This window comes from Sphaerodactylus townsendi, linkage group LG01 (assembly GCF_021028975.2).
Source record: "Sphaerodactylus townsendi isolate TG3544 linkage group LG01, MPM_Stown_v2.3, whole genome shotgun sequence".
Taxonomy (NCBI): Eukaryota; Metazoa; Chordata; class Lepidosauria; order Squamata; family Sphaerodactylidae; genus Sphaerodactylus; species Sphaerodactylus townsendi.
Window position 1 is genome coordinate 174,339,730 of NC_059425.1, and position 20,658 is coordinate 174,360,387.

Consider the following 20,658-nt stretch of genomic DNA (forward strand, 5'->3'; position numbering starts at 1 on the left):
GGCCTAAGAGCTCCAATTGTGGACCAGGACAGACTGATACAGTGAATGTCCCAACCTTAGAGGGAGCCATCAACACAATGCCAGGCATCAAGGTGAATCTCTCATTGGGAAGGGAAATGCGCCCACTAGCCCAAATGATACAGACAGCTCCACCATTGAACAGATGTTAGGACCCTGTGAGGAAAGAACACAGGGAGAATCTTTTCTTTTGGAGAATCAACACCAGTTTAACATGTTGTTGGAACTACTAATGCTGGAGCAAAGGACAAAGAAAGCACACTACAGGGATTATGGTTGCCATCAGGCCCAAAGGTCTCTGTAGAGCAACTGTTTTCTGGGGTGGGAACCAAAGAAATGTGTGGTTTGCTGTCTATCTTGGATAGACAGCAAAAATAAGTGTTTGCTGTCTATCCAAGGGCAGGTATGCTTTCACCACAGTGAAAAACCTGACGTCCACCAATAAATCACAGGCAGCTTGAGCGTTCCAGGCTTCTCCCCATTGACACGAAGGCCTAAAAAGGCAAGGACATGCAGAGCGATTCATGCATAGTGAAGAATAGATGAAGGAGAAGATGCTGTCAGAAGCTAACTGTTGCTATATGGCAAGATTGATTGAGGATTGCCACTTTTACGAGAGCGACGGAATGCCCTGGGAGATCAAAACATCCTTCCACTGATTTCTGAGCATTGTGGTTTTTAATTTACATCTGTTTATTCTTTTGCGTACAGACTGACCTGCTTGACGTGGAGTGTGGGAGGGTACTGCTGATATTTGATGGTATATATAACGTTGGAAGGTGAACAAGAGAATGAGCCCGAGATTGTATGGCTGCGGCTGCTAGGTCCAGTTACTGTGTTGTCACGGTGGACATAGGACAGAGTTAGCATCTTGCTTTGTTGCAGGCCCTGGTCCCAGAGTCCTTGTCTAAAAGGGAACTGCTACAGATGAGAAGTTGTTTAAGGTTAAAGGCTGAATGCGGGCAAGAAAAGATTTGCCCGCCCCCAATGCCTGTGAGACAGGAACATTATTTTCCAGCATAGGTGGTAGGTTGTTAATGAAGTGCTGAACCAGTGAGCCAGGAGCTGTATGCGACCATCTGTGGTGTTCTGATGTTGTCTCATCTGGGCGTTTGTAGCAGACGATTCCTTGGCATCATTCTGGTTATAGTTGACCTGGTTTCTTACTACATCAACTGGGTATTGTAGCTCCAAGAATATCTGTTGTAGATCTTGCAGGTGAGAATCCGGATCAGAATAGATGTCGCTGTGGTATAGACACTGACTCCAGACAAAGGATCATTTGGCATGTTTAGAATGGCGACTGGGGGACGTTGATATATCTGCAGATCAGTAAATTTATGGTATAAGGTGGTTTTTATGCTTCCATTGTGTATTTGCTCTGGTAGTTACTACTTTGCACAGAAAATCACAGAAAAAGACACTGCAGTTAGCTAGAGATATTGAGGTATACAGTCTCAGTCAACAGTCAAAAACTATCTCCCAGCATTTGAAGGGGCAGTATGGAAACCCAAGTTACCATCTGAACACCTTGATCTCACTGGCATCCCTGAGGATAAGATGGAGACCTGAGCATTTTCCGTGATAGTGAACTACTCAGTAAAAATTCAGGCCTCTATGGGAGTGAGGGACAAATTCTATAGCTGCTTTCTGAAGGACTGAATACATTTCCTGACAGAAAAGGGAGGAAAGGTGGGTAGGTTGAACCACTGAAAAGAAGGAGAGTTTGAGTTTACATCCCACTCTCTCCTGTAATGAGTCTCAAAGTGGCATACAAACTCCTTTTCTCTTTCTTTACCCACATCGGATACCTTGTGAGGTAGGTGGGGCTGAGAGAGCTCTGAAGAACTGGGACTAGCCCAAGCTCACCTAGCAGGCTTTGTGTATAGGAGTGGGGGAAACAAATCCAGTTCACCAGATAAGAGTCCGTTGCTCATGTGAAGGAGTGAGGAATCAAACCCAGCTCTCCACTGCTCTTAACCACTGAATTCCTCCCAGGCTGTGAAAATGCTGACAGATAGCACATCACTGGAGTGAAATCTCACAGACTTTCAAAAGCATCGCTGGGTGCCAGATGATACCTGGATCTTGAAGAAAGTGTAGGAAGATGCTGTCCAGAAGGGATCACTCCAAGAGAGATCTCCTATTTTGTCTAGCTCATCTACTAAAAATGTAGGTAGTATTCACAGATCTCTCTAGGTAGTGTTCACAGGTCTAGTTCATCTACTAAAATTTAGGTAGTGTTCACAGGTCAAAGGCAAAAAAAGACAGCAATCGTGCTGTCAGTTGAGGGCAGGTTTCCACTATTCAAACTGCATGTCTTACAGGAGGTGGTCTTTGTCATAGGCAATTGGCACAGAGTTCCCAGAAGGCCCAGGGACATTCTAAATAGGCTCTTCTGTCAACAAACAACTATATTAAAAACTAGCAGGATACCCGTGCTTTGCTACGCATACTTCATCACAGGCTCTCTATGAATTTGTTTTCATAATATTTTGCAGCAGCTTCCTGTAACTGTCTTTTTCTAATGCAATGTGTTATTGCTCTCTTTCACCTGGTGGGCTCCAAAAGACATCATTGGGAAGCAGGAATTATATTTTTGGGATGCAGAAATGAAGTGTTCTGCCATTGGATGCTGATGAGTGAGACGGCTGTGAAGAGGTTCAGGGTAGAGTTGAAGGGCAGGGAGTTGGACTGTACCGCCACTGCAGCACATTCCCGGGGACTCATCCTGCCACTTCAGAGCACGACACCAAGCACAGGGTGATCGGAGGCCGAGAGCAATAAACTTGTCTCCACAGTAATCAATCTGATGTCCATATGCAAAACCCGACAAATGTTTAGTAGTCCAAGGTGAAGTGTGGTTTGTAATCTATTTTGACAGGGTACCCGTGCTTCGCTATGCATACTTCATCACAGGCTCTCTATGAATTTCGGGGTGACATTCAGCATACTTCTTTACAGTCTGTTTGTGAACTTTGGGGTGACATGCAGCATATTTTCTCACAGCCTGTCTGTGGGCTGATGGGTTTGTTTTCACATTATTTTGCAGCAGCTTCCTGTAGTTGTCTTTTTCTAATGCAATGTGTTATCGCTCTCTTTCACCTGGTGGGCTCCAAAAGACGTCATTTGGAAGCAGACGTTGTATTTTCGGATGCAAAAAGGAAGTGTTCTGCAATTGGATGCTGATGAGTGAGAAGGCTGTGAAAAGGTTCAGGGTAGGGTTGAAGGGCAGGGAGTTGGACTGTACCGCCACTGCAGCACATTCCCGGGGACTCATCCTGCCACTTCAGAGCACGACACCAAGCACAGGGTTATCGGAGGCCGTGAGCAATAAACTTGTCTCCACAGTAATCAATCTGATGTCCATATGCAAAACCCAACAAATGTTTAGTAGTTCAAGGTGATAGTGTGGTTTGTAATCTGTTTTGATAGTATTTGGCTGTAGCGGTGTTGTCAACGTGAGGGTGGGTGGAGGAGTACTTTTTCACAGCCTGTCTGTTAACTTCGGGGTGACATTCAGCATACTTTTTTGCAGCCTGTTTGTGAACTTTGGGGTGACATGCAGCATATTTTCTCACAGCCTGTCTGTGGACTGATGGGTTTGTTTTCAAATAGGTTCACATGCGTTGTGGAGGGCGGTGTTAGAGTGCAGTTGGTGAAGGACATGAAGCTGCTGGTGTTTAATTGTCACCCTTAGAATGTCTGTGTAGAATGTCTGTGGACAGAGGGGCTGGTTTGCCCTTAGAATGTTTGCGCAAATGGCCAGAGATGAGAAGTGAAAACAGTAAATAGGTAATAAATCAAGTGGAAGTGAATATTTTGGGAAATCCTTTCTTAGTGAGCACCTAGAGTACGTAAGGAACAGGTGTGCCAAATTTCATGTGCGTGGCTTTGGTGGTTTTTTAGTTCTGTTGATGAATCAGTGAGAGTGGTATTTCACGTTTATATATAGTGGTACCTCGGTTTTCGTCAATAATTTGCCCGAAACCGAAATCGACAAAAACCGAGGCACCATTTCCCATAGGAATCAATGTAAATCCAATTAATCCGTTCGAGGAACTCCAAAAAGTGCCTTGAACGGATTAATTGGCTTCCTCAAACCCCAGCCAGGTGGGAGGCAGAGGGAGTTCCTTATTTGGTCAGTGACATCAGGGGGTGTCACTGCCCAAATAAGGAGCTCCCTCTGCCTCCCGGCTGGGCTTCCTCAAACCCCAGCCAGGCGGGAGGCAGAGGGAGTTCCTTATTTGGTCAGTGACATCAGGGGGTGTCACTGCCCAAATAAGGAGCTCCCTCTGCCTCCCGGCTGGGTTTCCTCAAACCCCAGCCTGTTTCAGTTTTCGTGGACTTTTCGTCAGTTTTGGTTTTCGTGGACTTTTTCTGGGCAAATTTTTTTGGGGTTTGAGGACAAAAACTGAGGCAATCGACGAAAACAGAGTCAAATTTTGCCCAGAAAAAGTCGATGAAAACCGAAACAGACGAAAACCAAAGTCAATGATAACCAAGGTACCACTGTATATAGATTAACTAATAAGCAAAACTGTGATTAATCAGAAGAATATAAGAGAGAGAAAAATGAACTGAAATGTAGTTCTAAGCTAAACCTCAGGAGTTCCCTCACATTGTCTCCACAGCAGCAAAATAATAATAATAATAAATAATAATAAAAGAACTCAGAAGTCAAGCTGCAACTCTGCCCTCTGGGCATGCACAGTTCAAGTCTCCATTTTTGAGAGGAAGGGATTGTCACATTTAAGTTCTAACTCTAGAAATTTCTGAAGTTTTTTTTCTGTCAAAGTACAAAGCCCATCAGTTTGATCCACAGACATCACAGGGACGTAAGAACAGTTTATTGAGAACCCTGACCTTTATTAACTCGCACAGTCCCTTCTCCAGGGAAATTTAAACCTCTTCAAGCAGGTAGACTCACAATAGGCTTTTTATATAAGTCTTTACTCCACTAGTCCATAAAATTCATACTTACCACAGAAGTCTCTGCATCACACGATACTTAGAGCGTGCACGATACAGAGCACCTACTCAAAGAAACACACTCACCAATACATACTGTGAAGTTTGCATGTATTAATGAAACGTCTCACTACAGAAGATCTATTTAAGCTTAACCCTCTCTAATGTGTCCTCTCCTATACTTTAGGCCTTTAACAAAATTAAAAGAATGCACACAAAAAGCATCAGACTAACTCTGGAAAGAGGCCCACCTCACAGCTTCTTGACTTTCAAATCCAGATACTCTCCTCTACATCTAAATTGTTCCATAAAACTATTAACATGTTGAGACCACAAGATAAGCGAAGGCGTCAGGGTAAACACCTGCTCATCTAGCCGCTTAAAACTCGCTCTCCCGATCCATTAGTCGGCTGTGATCCACTTTACAATAGACAGCAATAAAAGAATGGGATATTTAAGCTAAAGGTGGTTCAGTACATTTTGTGGCCTGAGGCGGCCATCACCCACACCCCGGGATTCATGTTTCACTGCTGCCGCCACCGTTCTCACCCAGAAGCCAGAGAAGATAGCCCTTCTTATCTCTTAGGTTCCCCTGCCCCCTTAAAAAAAAAAGCAGCAAAGTCATCTGCAACCTTTTTTGAGACTGCTTCTTCTCCTGAGATCTCGATTACCATTTCAGTTTCCATAGCAACAAGAAATAATGGTTAAGCTCTCTTAAGAAAAAAATTTAAAGTTTAGGAACTGGTACTGATAGTTGGCTGTGCTGCTACTTGTAAAGAGGCCCAGGGAAGTTAGGAGGTACAGATTATCATCTCCTCTAGTTCCCAGGAGGCATGACAGCAGGTGCACAGGCAGATGACAGCTGGTGGGAAAGGAGACTGCCCTCAGATGACCTGGCTTTAAATCCAGCCTTTCTTCAGCTGAATAGTAAAAGGATCTTCAAGAGGTCACAATCTCCACGCTGCCACTGACATAGAAAGCACTTTCAAATGAAAAGTATGTGTAAATCACTGCATACAAGCATTCTGATCCATGTGCTGTGACCAATTGTAGCTTCCCATTACATGTACACGCTCAAAGATATTTGCTGTTAAACAGTGGCTTCTACACGATTTCAAGTATTTTCTCATGAAAATGTTTGTTACCAAAGCAATAAGGAAAACTGAATAAGAGTCAATGGGAAAAATGAGGTGTAAACTATTGACAAGTTGTGTACCACCAAGAATCCATGCTAGAGTTAATCAATGAATTGAATTAGTGCTTGTGGAGACATACCTGGGGTTGTAAAAAGGTCCCCTGAAAGTACCGATACTCAATGTCATCTCCTCTAGGGAGGTCAATAGTAGCTTCCCAGAGCAGACTGCAGAACAAATATTTGGGAAAAGGTTTTAGTAAAATATACTATTGCAGTTGAACAAAGACATTCAAGGATTCCATGCTGCAGTCTTAAAGTTCATTTTTAGATGAGCAAAAGCCAGCACATTAGGACTTCCATATTGTTTTTAAAGGCCACTGCTGGTAAAGAATAGGAAGCTATGCTTTTTAAAGCCATCATACCAGTGCCTCTGCATGCGAATATAAGGAAGATCAATAAGATTTTTTTTAGTGCAGGCTTCCTCAAACATATTTAGGCCAGGGGTCTGCAACCTGTGGTTCTCCAGATGTTCATGGACTACAATTCCCATCAGCCCCTGCCACCATGGCCATGCTGGCAGGGGCTGATGGGAATTGTAGTCCATGAACATCGGGAGAGCCACAGGTTGCAGACCCCTGATTTAGGCAAAGGCAGTAGCCCCCATGTTACACTTCCACGTACAACCATGTGCATCTGGAATCCCCAACCTTTTTGAGCCTATGGGCACATTTGGAATTCTGAAGAGTTGGTGGGTGCGGCAACAAAATGGCTACCATAAGAGGCAGAGCCAGCCAAAAAATGATTGCTACACCTTAATTTCAAGAACACTGTGTACATCTTTTGTGGTAATGGCAGCGGCTGCCGAAGCAACATATAACAAAAAATCAGCACAGTCAATAAAATCTGCAGTAGCCAATCAGAAGCTTTATTGAGTAAAATCTCTACTTGGCACCTCCTACTTCCTAAAAAGCATTTGAAGTGTGGCAGTTGGGGAACCCTGATGCACGTGATTGCTTTAGAAAATTTTATCCATCAGGTCTGAAAGACGTATCAGCTATGACTCCAAAACAACTTAACACCAGAAGGACAGGGGGAAAGGTAAGCCAAAACCTACAGAATGCACTAAGCTCACTGCAGCTTTCCAGGTAATGTCTCTAACCTATCAGTCAAGCACCTCTGCTGATTTCACTCTGGTCAGAATTGCTGGCTTTTGACAATAAGTGGATATTGTTACTGGCTCTGTCAGAAGACGTGAGAGCTCAGCAGTGTTCATGAATTCCTCTCCCGCCCCAACCCCCTGCAAAAAAAAAAATCAGGATGGCAGGGAAAGAAAGAGTATGTGGCAACAGATGTCTAGTTGCTTCACCCATGTAACTCTGAATCAAAGCCAGAGATGCATAAAACAACATGAGAAGCAGGAGGCAAGTATTTCCACAGCAATCCCAATCCCACACACACACTTCTGCACGAACAGTAGGCACAGTCTGTGGGCAGACATAATTTCCTTGCAAAGAATCCTCCCTACTAGATTAGGAAGGCCATTTTTTAGGATCAGTGCAAAACCACCCAAAACTTGGGTGGAAGGGGGTTGGGTTTGGAATCAAACTGTGACAATCTGATATCATCAAGGGCTACACAACTGTATTAGGTGGGCAGACTTTTAAGGATCACTAAGCCAAAAACCAATAACTACAAGTGCAGGGACCAAAGAACAAGAAATAATCACTCAGAAGAGTAGTGGAGGTAATAATCCTTGAAGAAAATATAATGTTTCTGTTTACTGCTGAAAGAAACTTACGCATCGGCAGCCTCATCCTCAGGGTGAAGGATCACTGCACATTGTGGATCCCAGTTTCCCAGAGATTTGCAGCTTCCACATATGGCAAAAACCACTCCTAGGAAGAGTAACACGTTTTAAAAGTCACAAGAAAGCTTCAGAACTTAACGTTTTGGTGACTGTAACACCAAAACCCACACTAATGCTAAGTGCAGAATCAAAATTCTAAGCTTACACTCTGCTTTTCTATTAAATTACTCAAAGCAATGGATAAAATACTAGTCCTACATGCACAGATGGTGGGCCGATGGGGTATATGTGCCCTCCCCACTCCTGCAAATTCTAAGGTAAATTAATTTGCCAGTCTTGCTTTCTTGTACACACAAACCTTAGAGTTCTCTCTGATAGAAACACCTAAACATATGAACAGGTATGGCATAAGTAATCTTTTATTAGCACATTTCTTCCACGTCGATCAAGCAACCCGTGAAACTGAAAACACTTCCTTATCACCCACATGTTATTCAACGGAGGCTGGTTATCTGTATTAAGAACCTGCAGAATAGCGTTAAAGACATTTCAGTTATTCAGAGAAATATCTCAGAAACTGCTGGAAGGCATCTTGTACATCCACTTTGCAGGAGCTAAGCAAATCTGGGTCTGTTCTCTGCCTGAGTATATATCTCAGAGACCCTCTAAAGTTCTGTTAGGAAGAGAGGATAGCTGTAAACATTAAAAGTGCTTTGATTGTGTGTTCTTGCATTGCAGGGGGTTGGACTTGATGGCCCTTGGGGTCTCTTCCAACTTTATGATTTGATGATTAAGTCAACTGATGTGGATCCTGTTCAGCACAAATCCAGAGGGGGGAGCAAGAGATGCATCAATGATATCCCAAAGACATGCTCCAAGTCATGGAAAGATATGTACAACGTATTTCTACATCAATAATCTTTCATGCAGTAATACAGGTAGCTGGTAGTAAGCTAAGAACAGCCAGTTATCTGTTATCTGAGACCCCGCTATGCTTTGTTGTACAATAGAACAAGAGTCTGAAGGGGCAAGATCATGAGAAGAATGTTGTGCTATATCCATAACTTAATTATGAAAGGTCAGTTTAGTTATCACAAAAAGCTCACAACTAGGAAACTGAGGGGCCAAGAGCTATAGGTATTGCTACAGAGAATGGCCTTGTCACTTAGCTTCACTCACTGAAGTCACAAAGCAAAAAAGGTTGTGAAAATAAATGTTTAAATTAATATTTTCCTCTCTTAGGGTATGAAATTGAGCAATTATGACATGTTTCAATGGCAGGTATGGGGAACTCGGGTGTAGTTCTTCTAACACCTACTTGAAATTACTACAACGTTTTATTTTTTGCAGGAAAATTAGTTACATCAAAACAGCATATTTGGGGGAGAAAGAGAGACCGTAACAGAGTACAACTACAACCAGACCTCCAGAAATGATGCTTCACTTCTGGCTAAAGCTTCCAGTCGATGTTATATGGAAAGAAAACGCCATACAGAAATTGAGGATTTCATAGCATTCTGCCCACCGAACAAATGGCCAACCCACATGTAGCTGCAGTTTCTATTATTCCCTACACAGCATGATTATTTCACATATTTATACTCTCTCTCTCAGATAACGGTGTTAATGCAGTCAGTTGAGGTGCAGCAGCTGAGAAAATTGTATGCTTCTGCATGAGAACACAGTCCCAAACGAATATGATAATTATCATTAATTTTTACGCGCTGCCTTTGTCTAATCCATTATTTTGTGCGTATTTGAACATAATTCATTGAACAACCATAATCAAACTTTCAAACGGATGGGGAGGGGAGAATTGCTAGGTAAGCACTAGGACCCAAGTGCAGCATTCTACCACAAAGAAGGTGCGGCACGTCAAGTTCTATGGCAGAGGAATATACCATCTTTTAACATCTTTTTGTAAGAGTATAGCCCAATGCAGGATTTCAGCCTACTGACACCATTGAGCTTACCACAAAGCTAGCAAATTCTAGCCTGTGTAGGAGAAATGACACGTAGGGATAATGGAAATGCAGAACTTTGGTTAGGAATAGAACTTTTGTAACTGTTGACAGGAACACCAGGCTCCTTAGGAACTCAGTCAGAAAGGCTGACTGAAAAATATTTTGAAAACAGTTGTTCATTTCAGTAAGAATGGGGGGGATATGATTGAAGATTTCTGAGGGGGGATATGATTGAAGTCTATAAAATTATGCATGGGGTAGAAAATGTTAACAGAGAGACATTTTTCTCTCTTTCTCACAATGCTAAAACCAGGGGGCATACATTGAAAACGCTGGGGGGAAGAATTAGGACTAATACAAGGTAACATTTCTTCACGCAACGCGTGATTGGTGTTTGGAATATGCTGCCACAGGAGGGAGTGATGGCCACTAACCTGGATAGCTTTAAAAGGGGCTTGGACAGATTTATGGAGGAGAAGTCAGTCTATGGCTACCAATCTTGATCCTCCTTGATCTGAGATTGCAAACGCCTTAGCAGACCAGGTGCTCGGGAGCAGCAGAAGGCCATTGCTTTCACATCCTGCATGTGAGCTCCCAGAGGCACCTGGTGGGCCACTGCGAGTAGCAGAGTGCTACACTAGATGGACTCTGGTCTGATCCAGCAGGCTCTTTATGTTCTTAGAAGACAAGAATCTAGTTTTAACAGCAAGTCACAGACACTCAGGCCAGTGCTAATAAAACACGGCTTGCATCAGGGCCTACTGTTCAAGCTCCTGTACTCTACAAAAAAAACAAGTGTTTCAAAACCATGCTGACGATATGTGATGATGTGCAATTAAAGTGACGTGCAGCAGGGTTTTATTAACTCCAAAGGGGAGATAATAATTGGGTACTTGATTGTAAGACAAGAATTTATCAAATGGATTAACAATTACACCATGCACCTGTAAACATGAGGTACTATAATTCAGTACTTTAATGAAGAACAATTTCTGCCCATTTCCTCATACGGTGGAGCAAGCTGGCCTCTTTTTCAGCATAATAAATATGGAATCAAACTATACTCCTGTTGGGTGGCTGCAATGCAGTTCCAAAAAGATAGCTGGGAGGACTGGAAAGGCTTTGAGTGAACAGCCAGGAACAAACGTGATCCTTTGATACCAACTCTGCTGTTCTGCATTCGGTTTGTAATGCTGTCCATTACCTTGAGTCTCATTTGAGAAAGCTAACTAAAATGTTACATAAAACAAATATGCAGCAGCAATCAAAATTAAGTAACTTCATTCTGATTAAAATTTCTAGGACACTACTTCATTTATCACTTATTTTATTAATTAGAACACTATGAGCAACATCTATTGTGTGGGATAAAGCCATTATCTAGGAAGCCGTTTATCCACTGGCTAAGTTTACCTGTCTTGTTCATTGGCAATAAATCCTCTCAACCTGTTCAACACCACCAGATCTCATCTGTGAAAATCTTCTCAAAATAAAAGAGGGTGCTCAAAAAAGCAGTGGGAATCAGTTCTCTGTATATCCCCTTTACAACTGTTTGCACATGAAGAGTAGAAGATCTGCATTCAGTTTTGTTCAATACAGAAATTCAGAGTGTGGGGTTTTTTACCTGGTGGTGATTCTCCTCTTAATTTAACGGTGATCTGACAACGAGCCATACTTGTGAACAATGCCCAATGGCTGCCGTATCCAGCCTACTGAGAAGGGGGGGAAAAACATTACATTTCAGTGACACGACCTTTCTTCTGTATACCTCTTAACAGTAGTTAATGCAGGAATTTTAAACAGTTATGTAAATTGACCTTAAGGGTAACACTGCCTTCTCAAGCTTGAAGATCTATATAGATGTGGAAGCCTTAGGACCAAACTTCCAGCAACGTACCGCTAATGGAGACATGGGGTATCCCATGTCCCTGGGCACCCCCATGTGACGAAACGGTGTGTGTCTGAGACGCACACTGCTGAGCCCTGCCCCCCCCCCCGCCCAGCAGGCTGGCTCCTCCCCCCTCCAGGCCGGGAGATTGGCAGAAGCTAGCCTGCAGGGAGGCTTGGGGGGGTGGGGCTCGGCGACAGGTGGCCCAGGAACTGGACTGCTGCCAAGGTGCCAGTCCAAGCCCTGCCCTCCCTGCTGACTCCCATAAGTGGGGCAGGGGCGCAGGGAGGTGCACACGGGGAGGTCATGCCCCCGGGCACAGTTTAGCCCCAGTACAGCATTGCAAGCTACACACTAAGTTAGGTCCAGGATACCTAGACAACTCAGGTTCTGTTTCTTTAAAAAATGAAAGAAGAGTCTGAGGAGGAAGGGATTTTGATCCCCCCCGCCCCCCCGGCCCTGTCAAGCCATTTTCCCAAAAGGAAACAGAGCTGAGGCAAGTAATTTCCCTGTTCCTGCTATTCTGCATGCACAGAATACTCCATGTGGATCAACAAAAATGGAGAAATAACTGCTCTAGAACTGTTTCTACCCAGGACAATGGCTTGGAGAGGCAGGAGTCCTTACTCACCCTCCATACACAGCAGATCCTGGAACCAAATTCAAGATATAACTTGCAGTTACCACTGTATCAACAAATCTTACATTCATTACATAAAAACATAATGTTAAATTCCTTTATACCAAGTCAAGACTTGGCTAACTTGAAGACTTAATTAAATTCTGAAAAGTAATCAAAGCGCATAATAGTTACTGCTAATGACACCTGATCACATTTCAATAATTCCTAAATTACAAGAGAGGGCAGATTTCATGAACAGATATGCCCTGTCTTTACTAATACCTGCTTTCTACCTCCATGACTCAGTAGATTTTGTCTGACCGTGGTAGCTAATTAAAACCTGAAGACAACTCTGACCTTCTCTTAATTCAAGCAGGAGGAGACGAATCTTTGTCTCTGACATGCTGAGTTTTGGAGATCTCCAAAAGCATGAAACCACGTTGGTCAGAAATAAGCTGTCATCCTTCTCTCAAGTTCAAGAGCTAGGAGAACAAGAGAAGTTTCCTGCACTCAAGGCTGAACTCTGGCACTTTCAGACTTTCTTCAAAGCACAGAGTCAAGCGCCCTCGTCTCTGTTAGAAAAGCGACTCATACAAACACTGTGTAATAATGAACAGATTCATTTTAAGGGATTTTTTTTAGAACAGGGCAGTCTTTGGCTCATGAACCACAAACAGCTCCTCACTAGTCAAATAGGTGAATAAATACAGAGCGAAGGCAAGCGTGAACTAGATTTGCGCATGCAAAGGTCACCTGGGATTAAAGTTTGAGAGAAGTGAGAACAATAGTTCTCCAAAAGGAGACGGGAGTCACAAGGGCTCTTGGGGAGAGCCGGAGGCTACTTGAGACAGTTATTAAGGAGGGAGAAGTAGCAGTTGCGGGAGCTGATTAAAAGGGAGGTCAAGGTAGCTGTGGGTGAGGACTTTGGAGATTCTTAGCCACTTGAACAACGTTAAGCAAGTCTCACTTTAACCAAGAGAAAGACCGGAGATGTGAATGCCCAACTGAAAAAAAAGGGAGAAAACATTTTCGGTTCCCCCTCCTGCCGAGGCCTTTTTTCCAATGGAAAAATTGGAAATTTAGGAGAGTACTGAAAAAAAAAACCCTATGAAATGTTTTCTCTTTTTAAATGAGTAGAAAAAGTGGGCATGGTGTACACATGGAATGGCTCTTAAAACCAGGATACGTCTCTGCACCAACAGGGATACTTAGTTGTCGTGAGGAGTGCCCACAGGGCGTTCATTAGAAGAAGAGTTGGATTTATATTCCCTCCCCCTTTCTCTCCTGTAAAAAGACTCAAAGGGGCTTACAAACTCCTTTCTCTTCCCTGCCCCCCAACAAACACCCTGTGAGGTAAATGGGGCTGAGAGAGCTCCAAAGAGCTGGGACTAGCTCAAGGTCACCCAGCTGGCATGTGTTGGAGTGCACAAGCTAATCTAGTTCACCAGATAAGCCTCCACAGCTCAAATGACAGAGCCAGGAATCCAACCTCGCCCTCCAGATTAAAGTGCACCTGCTCTTAACCACTACACCTCGCTGATTACTTCTCAGCTGCAGCCTGCCTTCTGAGCTCTTCTGACCTAACTCATCCCTTGTGGTTGACCTCATAATCCAGAGAGCAAAAGTTAAGGAACCTGTGCTAAGGTAGCATAGGGTGGACCAGTTTAAAGTTTCCTCTTAAGTATTTGGCATCTTTGCTTGTGGAGAACAAAGGCATTTGTAACTTTTAAATTCCATAAATATGACCAACAGTGCTGTTTTATTTCCTAAGTACTTTGTAAATGACATGCTTTGTGTTAAGCAAGCAAAATTAGTTTCACTTTATGAAGAAAAAAATTGCATATATTTTATTTTTTCCCAACATTTCCATTTTCCCCAGAAATTTTAAGAAGAGTTTGGATTTACACCCTGCTTTTCTCAATTGTAAGGAGCCTCTAAACTGTAAGATTTCCAAACTCCTTCCCTGCCACTCCCCAAAATGTTCACCTTGTGACATAGGTGGGGCTGAAAGAGTTCTGAGAGAACTGGCACTGGCTCAAGATCACCCAGCAGCCTTCATGTGGAAGAGTGGAAAAACAAAGATGGTTCATCAGATTGGAGTCCCATGCTCATGTGGACGAGTGGGGATCAAGCCCAGTTCTCCAGATTAGAGTTCACCACTCCTAACCACTCTACCACGCTGGCTCACGTCTTCAAAGAGGAAAAAACAGAAAATAGTCTAACCACAAATTGCAAGAAGGTATACAACCAAGCAAAATGTCTCCTAGTAAGAAGGGGAGACAAAAAACACAGCTATAATTACTCCAATTATGCTCAGTCTTCTGTAGTTAGCAATTTCCTGCAAATTATAAGAGGAGCACACAACAGTGTTCTATTTACGCTAGCCTTTGGTGGCTAAATGGTACTGCTGCAGTTCAGTGTCACTGGTTTTCAATGCAGAAAATGCTCCTTAAAGCAAAAAGTTATTTACAAACATTTAACACTGAAAATCTGAGGGTGGATGGTACATGACAGAAGAAACAAAGTCTACTAAAATATAATTAAGCCAAAACTGCTTTGACATAATCCCACACCTTGTCTAAACTGGTATGTGTCAGCAGAATTACATCATTTCCAGGAGCTATTCCTCTTACACACAGGTGTCAAACTCATGGCCCTCCTGATGTTATGGACTACAGTTCCCATCATACCCTGCCAGCATGATGCTGGCAGGGGATGGTGGGAACTGTAGTCCACAACATCTGGAGGGCTGCACGTTTGGCATCTATGCTCTTACAAAAGGAGTCATGCAAGCAGCTAAAGTCAATCGACATACACTGCAGGGTTTGAAACATCATCCTTGAACCATTTTTTCTTGCTCAACAGGTAGCCAGGAAGGAATGATAACAGAAATTTACTAACTCTCCAAGAGCTGCGGCGTTTAATCTGGCGAGCTGGGTTTCATCCTCCACTCTTCCACATAGGCCAGTCATAGTTCTCTCAGCCCAGGCAGGTAATGGCAAACCACCTCTGAATGTGTCTGGGAAACCCTATGAGTTGTCATAAAACAGCTGTGACTTGATGGCAAAATCACACACATGTGCACTCAGGTGGGAACACCAATACTACTGAAACTGAAAGCAACCAGTTAAAAATTCTGGGTTCTCCCCTCTAAAAGCCTTATTGATTAGAAGTCCTGGATAGTACAGCTAAGTTGGTTGTGGTGGGTTTTCTGGGTCGTGTGGCCGTGATCTGATGGATCTAACGTTTCACCTGCATCTGTGGCTGGCATCTTCAGAGGTGTATCCCAGAGGGAAGTCTGTTACACACTGTGTCCAATGTGTTAGGAACGTTAGGAACAAGATCCACCAGACCACGGCCACACAGCCCGGAAAACCCAACACAACCAGTTGAATCCGGCTGTGAAAGCCTTTGACGATACATTGGTACAGCTAAGGGTGGTTGTTGTTTTTTTAAAGAAGCTTTAAAGAACGCTTACTATGAAATTCTAATTTGTGGTTTCTTTGCTTGGGAGGGACCAGTGTTCACTTAACAACCCAGGGAAGCAATTTTCAAAAAGGGCCAACAACACAAGCTCCAGGCAACCCTCTCGCAGCAGAAAAGGCACAAGCAAAGGGCTCTTTTCCTCCATGGTGTGAGCGGCAGCTGAGGTCTCAGCAAAGTTTAGCCACCTCAATCTATCCATGGCACTGGCTTGTGACTCAACTTGTTGATGAAAGAAGAGAAGAGGCGTCTAATCTGGGAAGGCCTTTCCTTCTGTTCACAGAAAAGGATGATAAAAGTGCTCTGTGTCTGAGCCTCAACTTGGAAGAAAATGGCTGAGATGCATAGAGAAAAAGTCTCAAGGATAAGAAGTTAAGTTGGGGGCCAACCGAAAAGCTTTCAGAGGTCCCAGTTCCAACCACATCTGCTTGGCTAGTCTTAGCTGTTACTGTAATCAGTAGCTGATTGTAAATTGCATTACAAATAACTGCAATGCTGCTATTGCTTCCTATGTTTAGTTATTCAAAACGCTATTACACACCAAAGCATTCATTTTCTTTAAGGAAGTCTGCTAAGGACTGAAGTCATATCAATGTATTAATGGAAATTCTGGTTGAGCTTTCTCAGGATGAGGTTAACAGATATGAACCTAATGTTTTAAGTCACATTATACTAAATTAGTTTAGATCCATCATTATTTTTAAACGTAAGATGAATGAGAGAGTTGTTTCAAATGCTTCAAAGATTAAAAGAGGAGGGACAGCTGCAAGGAAAAGCCAGTGTACTATTGCTACAAAGGAATTACCAAATGGACTGTAAGTTGATTTACAATTTATATTTCCATTGAGCAAAAGATGAGGAAACAACATGTCAATTCCACAAAAAAAAAAAAAGGTTTACCAACCATGGTGGAGTTCATACTTAAACAAAAATTCCACAGTCATGGGTCAACGTAACAACACCACTTAAAATCAATGAAACTACTTAGGAAACAACAAGAGCCTGTTTGGTCTAGTGCAGGGGTAGGGAACCTGCGGCTCTCCAGATGTTCAGGAACTACAATTCCCATCAGCCCCTACCAGCATGGCCAATTGGCCATGCAGGAAGGGGCTGATGGGAATTGTAGTTCCTGAACATCTGGAGAGCCGCAGGTTCCCTACCCCTGGTCTAGTGGTTAAGAGTAATGGACTCTAACCTGAAGAATTGGGTTCAGTTTCCTGCTCCTCCACTGGGTGACCCTGGGTCAGTCATAGTTCTCTCAGAACTCTGTCAGCACATGCAGTGGCAATAAATGGCAAACAAGTTCTGAAAGTCTCTTGCCTTGAAAACTCTAGCAGTCACCGTAAGTCATCTGTGACTTGATGGCACACACAAACTTAGGAACACACGTAAGACAACACTGGTTTCTATTTAACACAACAAGTACCTTGATTCAATTTAACGTAACAAGTAACTTAATTCCATTTTAACATAACAAGTAACTTGGGGTTGTAGTAGTATCTACTCACAGGCCAATTCAAAGAATTAATTTTGGTATCCAAAAGTTAACTTGAGTACATAAGGCAACACAACTTTTCCACAGTGTGTCCCTTTATGCATTTGATCAAGAAAGTTGTTATTTTTGTCCTTGTCTTCAAAAGCGCTCACCTCTATCCATATTAAAAGGCAATAAAAGACACACAAGATATAGCTCCCAGGAGGAGACATCTAATCCACAAACTCTCACTTGAGGAGGCTTAGAGGCAGTCACATTCTACCCTAGCTAAACAGCTGACTCACTATCAGCCACGTACAGTATCATAACATACATGACATAATGTGGAAAAACCTTTAACACATTTCTTCCACAGTCACATCTGTGTTCTACAGCAAGCAGACGTAATTAAAACCACTTCACTAGAGTCCTCCACCCCTGGCTGGCTTCTCTCCAGTTCCATAATCGCTTCTGAAAACGCCTGGCATCCTTCACTACGGCACTGTGCAATACAGGGGCAAAAAGGGACATGGCATCAATATGAAGGCTCTTGTCTAATTTCCCCTCCTGCCTCTATATATTAAACCACCATGCCAAGTAACCGAGAGCAAGATGATGCAATGCTTATCCTATAGGACTTTGCAGGAAGGGGAGGACCAGGCTGCACCAATTCAGACTGCAGAGAAGTTTACACAGTGTTGAATGATCCTCTACAAATCAAAACACCGGAGAGAAGGGCTCTAGGGCCCAATTTTGTCTCTGAATGCAAGGAACGTGTTTTTCTGTAATGGAACATTCTGTCATGAAAGCCCCCGGCTTTTGAAGTCTGAAGCAGCATGGTTCAGATTCACCTCCCATAAAAATAGGAGGGGGGGGGGAGTGGAAAACTAGCAAACATACCAGGAAATATTGCTGCGTTTATGAATATAACTCAAAAGGAAATCCTGTTCTATGTAAATGTATGAAGTGGTAAGAAGGGAGAGAAGAGTCACTTCCTCCAACACAAAATGGACTTCACTCCATCTTTGACCTCAGGAGAGGTAAATACTACACCCTCCTAAATGGAGGACAAGTATGATGCACTGAACCAGCTGCCCACTGAGAAGTCAGAAACCTTATGTGGTCCTGATGCGGAACAGGACATACCAAAATCACTACTACCTCTCCTTGATTTCCTTTTGGCATTCCTCCCCCCCCCCAAAAAAGTGAGGAATAATTACTAGATGATAGGGAAGATATATATCCTATATCTTGATTCCCACCCACCACCCCAAAATCACCTAGATAAAGTAACAACCTCGAGATGAGCCACTCGCAGCATCTGAAGCAGCAAGCTCTCGTCTAATCCCTGACAGCTCATTATGGAACACAACTTTGTTAGCCTCTATGGTGCCCCTAGACTCTTGTATAGTTTTGCTGGAACAGACTCATATGGGCTTCCTCACTAGCCTTTGTGCATTTCACAGCTTTTCAACAAGGATGATAACAGCAGATTCCTCCACAAGCACCTGCCAAGTTGCACCTGCTTACACCTGCTGAACTTCCTTCTTCTGCACAGCTGCTAAAAACTGCAGAAGCCCTACGGTCCTCATTTGCATCTAGGAAGTAAGAAAGACAACCATTGCAATAAATAATTTAAATTAGGTCCCACTCTGATTAGGATTAAACATGGACACAGAGTCCAACAAAGGCAGACTATACATGCTGCAAGTAAACAAATAAGGCTGAGACAGTCTGACCAGAGGAAGATGTCAATTCAAACTCATAGCACAGCCATGAATCTTTTCCCTGGGCCAGTTAACATCTCTTACCCTATCCTACGCCACACGGCTGTTGTGCAGTAAAAGGGAAAAAGAAGCAGAAGCAGCATGCTTACACATACTACTAACTGGATGACCATCAGGATAAAAACAGTACCAACAAACACAAATAGGCAGTGCCTCACATATTCCTGTGCAATACACCAAAAGAGAACACTTTTAACCAGGCAGAACTTCTTGGGAGTGATGGATTGAATGACTGTTAACAAGGCATAGCCCTCTGCAAAACACCAAAAGGTGACAGAAAGTATCACTTTAAACCGGGAGAATTCCTTAAAGAGATGGACAGAATGACTGCTTACTATATATATATATGGATTGAATTACTGAATTAACATGAATCATATGTATATATGCACAAAGCGTCACTTTCAACCAGGCAGAACTCCTTGGAGAAATGGACAGAATGACTAACAACTTACCACTATATATAATTTCTGAACTAATGTTAATCAAGAGAGAGAGAGAGATACACACAACAAGGCATATTCCTTTGCAAATGTACTAACACAAAGTGTCACTTTCAACCAGGCAGAACTCCCTGGAGAAATGGACAGAATGACTGTTAACAACTTACTATATATATGGATTGAATTACTGAATTAATGTTAATTATACATACATACATATATATACACACACACAACCACACTGCACAAGGCATATTCCTTTGCAAAAGCACCACACAAAGCCTCACTTTCAACCAGGCAGAACTCCTTAGAGACACGGACTGAGAATCGCTAATAATAAATTGTGTGTGAATCCCAACACAGATTCACTCCTCCCAACCGTGACAGTTTGCTCCAAAGGCGGCAGCCGAAACCTGCCGGTTTATTTTTTGATTGGGGGGGGGGGGGGGGGAGTCAAGCAACGGACACCAATTTTACCGACCCACCCCCCTCAGCCCAGCCAAGAAGAGAAAGAAGGCGAAGCGAGTTACCCCCGCATAAACACGGAACGGCCCCTCAAAAAGAGGATCCCCAGAGCATCCCTCGACACTGCAGACCAACAGCTGCTGAAGAAGAGCACAAAGGAGCGCCCGCCCGCCCATCCCCGTCGCCGCCTCCTCCTCCTCCCCATCCCGGAGGGTTTTTGTGACGAACCCGGAGCGAGGTGTGGGGGGGGTCTTGCGGAGGAGGGCTGATGATGGTCGACTGTTTGCGCGTCCCTCCCCCGCCTCAGGCAACGGCTCCGCTTGCCTCCCTTCCTTCCCTCGCGCAGCTCGAGCTGGGATGACTGAGCCGCTTCCTGCCCCAAACCGGTTCCAGCCGCCCGAGCCGAGGCGACGGCCGCCGCAGGGCGGCGAGAGAGGAACTCAGTGGGTACCACAGCCCACGTGACTGGCGCGGCCAATGAGAGAGCGGTGTCGGGACGGGGAGGCGGGGCCGAGAAGATTGACAGGGGAAGGGAACGGGCGAAACCGCCGGCCGGCGAAAAGCGCGGCGGTTTCCTCGAAAGCGGCGGTTTGGTGGGTGA

General features: G+C 43.7%; 1 protein-coding gene across 3 annotated transcripts in view; it reads right to left on the reverse strand.

Annotated features, from left to right (window-relative positions):
- Nucleotides 1-20,424, reverse strand: part of GPCPD1 (glycerophosphocholine phosphodiesterase 1) — a 59,466-nt gene extending 39,042 nt beyond the window's left edge. The window contains exons 1-4 of one of the 3 annotated variants that reach the window (XM_048500155.1): nt 20,286-20,424; nt 11,520-11,607; nt 7,923-8,019; nt 6,265-6,349 (exon numbers count right to left, since the gene is read on the reverse strand). In XM_048500155.1, the coding sequence (XP_048356112.1) occupies nt 6,265-6,349; nt 7,923-8,019; nt 11,520-11,568 (231 nt within the window). In that variant the 5' untranslated portion in view covers nt 11,569-11,607; nt 20,286-20,424. Of the gene's footprint in view, nt 1-6,264; nt 6,350-7,922; nt 8,020-11,519; nt 11,608-20,122; nt 20,212-20,285 lie in introns of those variants that run through there. The other 2 variants (XM_048500173.1, XM_048500163.1) reach the window with 2 other exon arrangements.
- Between the last annotated feature and the right edge of the window lie 234 nt (nt 20,425-20,658).